The sequence below is a fragment of the Stegastes partitus genome, unplaced genomic scaffold (genome assembly GCF_000690725.1).
Source record: "Stegastes partitus isolate 25-593 unplaced genomic scaffold, Stegastes_partitus-1.0.2 Scaffold39, whole genome shotgun sequence".
Lineage (NCBI taxonomy): Eukaryota > Metazoa > Chordata > Actinopteri > Pomacentridae > Stegastes > Stegastes partitus.
In genome coordinates, this window is record NW_007577770.1 from 795,799 (window position 1) to 800,804 (window position 5,006).

The 5,006-nt window shown below is 44.2% G+C and overlaps 1 protein-coding gene across 1 annotated transcript; it reads right to left on the minus strand.

Moving 5' to 3' along the window:
- Window positions 1–4,141, minus strand: rap2c (RAP2C, member of RAS oncogene family). Its single transcript, XM_008304070.1, has 3 exons — window positions 3,432–4,141; window positions 1,870–2,155; window positions 1–1,311 (listed from the first exon to the last, which is right to left on the minus strand). Exons 1-2 carry the CDS (start codon window positions 3,702–3,704, stop codon window positions 1,877–1,879), a joined length of 552 nt encoding a protein of 183 aa, XP_008302292.1. The 5' UTR covers window positions 3,705–4,141; the 3' UTR covers window positions 1–1,311; window positions 1,870–1,876.
- Window positions 4,142–5,006: the final 865 nt, after the last annotated feature.

The following is a 5,006-nucleotide window of genomic DNA, read 5'->3' on the forward strand; positions in this document are numbered from 1 at the left end:
TCCCGTCACAAAAGCAGAGTCCAGCACGTTTATTACCAAATGATGACAGCTGTTTATCTTCAAGGGGGAAAAGGAAACATGAGACCAGGGTGCAACAGAAATTTTAAGGCTCTGTTAAATTTTCAGCTTCAAAAAAAACAAAAAAAAGAACAAAAATGCAACATCATATCTGTCCCCAAAAGTCACAAAAAGCAAAAACTAGTATAAAATTAAAAGTTTAAAACCGGCTACCCATGTCATTAGTCTTTAATAAATAGGTTACTATTAGAAAAAGAAAAATACAAAGTTAAATCTGATTAACTGTGCCAGAACTTTTCAAAACCACGTTGCAGCGGGAGTTATTTGATGACAAGAAATCAGCGTCTCCTGAATTTAAAGCAACACACGTCATGTAGTCAAACACAAATATGCACTGCGAGCTTCCTTTGGTCGTTCCAAGATCGTTCTCCGACACAGACTCCCGGAGAAAACGGAAAATGGAAGACCTGCGTCCACGCGAGTCGCGCCTTGTAGAGACTTTGACAGAATTCAGAGTAAAAACAGAAAAATGGCTCATCCTCATCACTTCAAGTTGATTAAGCAGAACAAACATTTTCACTTTTGAGCGAGCATGTTTTCAGATGAGTTTAGCTGCTTCAGGTTACTGCGATAATAAAACCTAAATTCTCCCTTGATGTAAAGATTACTGGTTTAATCCACAGTTACACAAGTGTCCTAAAGCTAAAAAAAAAAAATACTCAGCACATACTGCTGTAATTTGTTTAAAAAGAACTATTTAGGACAAGATATTTAAAATAAGGTGAGCAGTACACCTCAGCAGCAAACTGGTGGAAGTATGCATGCTTAAAAGTCAAAATGCTTCAATATTATGAAATACTTTGTCAAATTCCAAACTCGAGACATAATACAAGTAATAATAAAGAATATAATAGTGATTAAAGCAGCTTTAAAAAGAAGCTGCAACCTCACAAACACTCCTGCTTAGTATTTCAGGGATACTTCCATCTACAAGGAAAAAAAGAAAAAAAGAAATTCACAGATGGCCGTTCTTACAAGTCAGTCTGTCTGACTCCTTCTTGGGTCATCACAAAGGCCGTCGAGGTTGCAGCAGAAACATCTTCTAACAGTTATGATATCAAAAATAGGACCGACGTCTTTCCTGTCATGTGCTCTGTAACAGACAGTCAGAAACCACCTCGAGCAGAAGCTTCACCAGCTGCGGTAAGTTTGTGTCAGCAGGGTTGAAAGTCAGGTTGTCCCCAGGTTCATGGTTCATCCAAATGCTTGTGGTGTTCCAGACAAATGATGCATCTGTTTGAAAAAAAAAAAGACAGAGAAACAGCAAAGATGAAGCTAATGCGACAGGCTTAAAAGGCTGGTGTGCAGCGGATAACACAGGCAGCATCTCTCACAGAATCTAAAAGTAAAGTTCCTGTTTTGGAACATAATTTCTTTTTCAGGATGTTACACTTTCCTCTTTCTGCGGCTCGCCTCACAGGACTGTCTGCTTCATTACCCTCTGCTCTCCGGGGCCCTTTTTTTGTCCCGGCCCTGAGCTGCTCCGACAGTTGTGTTCTTCATGCCACATACTTTCTGCGATCTAATGATAACAAGCTAAACCAACGGTTCTACGCCGAGCGGCACCACCCACTCGTCTTTCTCACTTCGAGCAGAATCTCTCCTCTCCCTCACACCGCACTCAAAACGCCACACAGTCATCCACCACATGACACATTTCTCCTCAGCTCAAGAAGCATCTCGACGCCGGCACTGCAGGGACATTTTAGCACATTTTGTAAAATTAGCGAGCGGCCAACTGTGCTGTGCGGTCCGAGTATGAACGCGACCTCATTAAGAGGATGCCCGTACCTCTTCCTCACTGCACCACACAGGCCGTGCAGCACTGTTCCTGCTTCTCCGGCAGTGTGGAGTAATTCATCTGTCGCACGATCTCTGCGAACAGCTCGTCCACCATGGTCTTGCTCTTGGCGGAAGTTTCAATAAAAGGGCAGCCCCACTCCTGAGCCAGAGCTCGTCCGTCTGATCCAGCAACCTCGCGCTCGGACTCCAGGTCGACTTTGTTACCGACCAGGATCAATGGCACCTTCTCAAAGCGCTTCACTCGCACTATTTGGTCTCGCATCGGTCTGATGTCCTGAAAGATGGAGAAAAAAAAAAAAAGAGAAGCATGAGAGTGTCATTCCTCCTGAAAGCCCTCAGGTTCTCTGGAAGGGGCAAATCAGTAAGGCAGAATGGTTGTGTACAACACAAACAATTACTAAAAAGTGGAAAAGTTGTAAAAACAACGACAAGCAAAAAGCTGACAGGTGGTTTTGTGAATATGCTTTTTATGTAAAGTCATGTCCCACAACACACCACCAAAGACAAAATGCAGGCATACAAGGATCTGCAAACAAATACTCATCAAGCACAGCTAAAAGAAGATTTCAGGCAACGACATGCCAAAGTCATAGTTTGACAGCTTAAGCAACTGCATCATTACACCAGTATTACAGCCTTTATCAAACCTTAACATTGTGGCTATTTCTAGTTTTTGTGTCCGTTCACTACAGCATATAGCTGCAACTAAAAATTATTTTCTCAATTATTGGATTAGTTGTTTATTCTATAGAAGATCAGAAAACATTGAGAATTGTTGAGCTGTGCTTCCCAAACCCCAGATGAAGTCTTGCTTTGTCCACAACCCAAAGATGTTCAGTTTACTGTTATAGAGGTTAAAAAACAACAAAAAAACACAACTTGAGATTTTTTTTTTTTTTTAATTACTCAAATCAATTGATTGACTATCAAAATAGTTGGTGATTTATCTGCTAATTGTTGCAGCTCCATTATGTTACACAAAGTGTGTAAAAACCCACTATGCAGACATTTACATTTTGGGTCATGTTAAGCCAAAGTTGTGGTCTTTATTTTGAGCCATGAAGCTTCACAGCCTCCTGTAAACTCTACAGATACACATCGATGTAATCTACAGTGAATTAATGTTTTGTAATATATGAGGTGTCTCTATGATGATGCCAACTGACGATGAGAGCAACATTTTAAATCAAAGGTTAGAGTCACCAGGTTGCATTTTTGCATCTTTAACCTGTTTTTGAATAACAAAGTGAAATTTGGATGGTGCAAATAGCAGCACTAACTCTTTAGGGCGTATGATCACACTCTTAAACAGTAATAATAGTCTTTTATATGTGATAACGAGTCTAAATGGCCTGATTAGCCACCTATAGCTGCATGTCTGGAGGTTCTCAGTTATCCAGGTCATGGTGATCCTGAGCTTCAGGGAAAAGCAGCTGGACTTATTCAGAGTAGCAGTCTACAAGAAGCAAAAAGAGACACCAGCTGCTTTCTACTGAAGCTCCGAGGATCAGCCAGGGCTGCAGTGTGCAGGTGTGTTGCTGCTCAGCTACCTGGAAGCTCTGCTGGTTGACCAGGCTGTAGACCAGGATGAAGCCCTGCCCGTTCTTTATGTACAGGTCTCTCATGGAGGCGAACTGCTCCGTCCCCGCCGTGTCCAGGATCTCCAGCACGGAGGGCGACGAGTCCACCTCGATCTCCTTTCGGTAGAAGTCCTCGATGGTCGGGTCGTACTTCTCGATGAAGGTGCCAGTGACAAACTGCACGGTGAGCGCGGACTTGCCGACGCCGCCGCTGCCCAGCACGACAACTTTGTATTCTTTCATTGGGGCGGTCGAGGCAGGCTAACTTAGCTTAGCTACACCGCTATACTCGCTCCAGAAACATTTATCAGGCCTTCAAAGGAGCGGACGAGCGAACCGGCGACAAGTAGGCGATATGAAATAACCCCTCCTCATTCACATAAACCGGGCTCCACCGCTCATACTTGCTGTTTTTCTGACGCTCGTCGGCGAGGAAAAAGTCCGTTAACTCCGCTGTTAGCTAGCCGTGAAGCTAGCTCTCGTCTGGATGAATTCCCGCTGTGCCATCCCGGAGCTTCAAGCCTTCACACCCGATCTGACGGACCACAAGCACCGGGGACTCATCGGAGAACTTGCTGCCCAGCTACAGACAGCAGGTCACGGTCATCCACAGTACAGTTCCCCTGCAGACGGACAGCATGCCCGCTCCCTCTCACAGCAGCCCGGGGTCGCAGCGCTGCCTCTGTCCGGGCCTGGTTCTGGCTCCGGCCCGGCCCGGCGCCTCGGCAGCCGGGCGTGCTATCGACACAGATTGACCACTTCGAGCCGACGGTCCATGGGCTGCGGTTCGTCGGAGCTGCGGTGGCTGTTTGAGTGCGAGCAGCGCAGGTTTGGTTTCAGAAAGAAAAGCTTTTTCCTCCAACTGATTTCCTGAAGAGAACAGCTTCCGCAACGAGGCTGCCGGAGACGCGGCTTTCACAATAAAAGCCTCGCTACGGGAGGCTTTTATTCTTTTAAAGTGAAAAAAAACTTCACAGCTGCTGCAAGCAACTCAGAGTTTCCTCTGAACACCCGCAGAACATGATCTTATAGTAGTCAGTGCGTCTGTTTTATATTAATTAGCACCAAAAGCTAAGGCATAAAATAACTGGACTTCTCTTTTAGGTTACTGAAGGCATTTCACCTCTCATCCAAGAGGCCTCTGCAGTTTTTTTATTTTATTTTTGTTTGTTTACTGATGACTCTCCTAATTACTGAAAACTGTCCACATAAGATGATAACCAAACCACTGCTTAACCAACAGTAAAATAAAGACATCTGGATGGCTGTGATGGAGCTCAGACTCCTACCTACCGAATGATTGAACAGCAGTTTTATTCCCACTAGAGGTTTGGAAAACTTCACCTGTTTTGCTCTGTTTTCCACATACTCCATGCCAGCAGTACACCAAACCCAATGCCCGGTTCAGTGCAAAGAGCCATAATGCAGTAAGGGATAGTATTCATTAGACAATAAAACTTGTAAGTGCGCAACTTTGATACCTAGAGTTGAGTTTTTAGGGATTTAATCAATAACCAGAGAGGAACTTTGGGGAACTAATTGAAT

Excerpts from the sequence above, each read along its gene's own strand:
- rap2c (XM_008304070.1), bottom strand. The coding sequence starts at position 3,704 with ATGAAAGAATACAAAGTTGTCGTGCTGGGCAGCGGCGGCGTCGGCAAG. Across the intron at positions 2,156-3,431 it reads TCAACCAGCAGAGCTTCCAG|GACATCAGACCGATGCGAGA; the intron begins GTAGCTGAGCAG and ends TCCATCTTTCAG.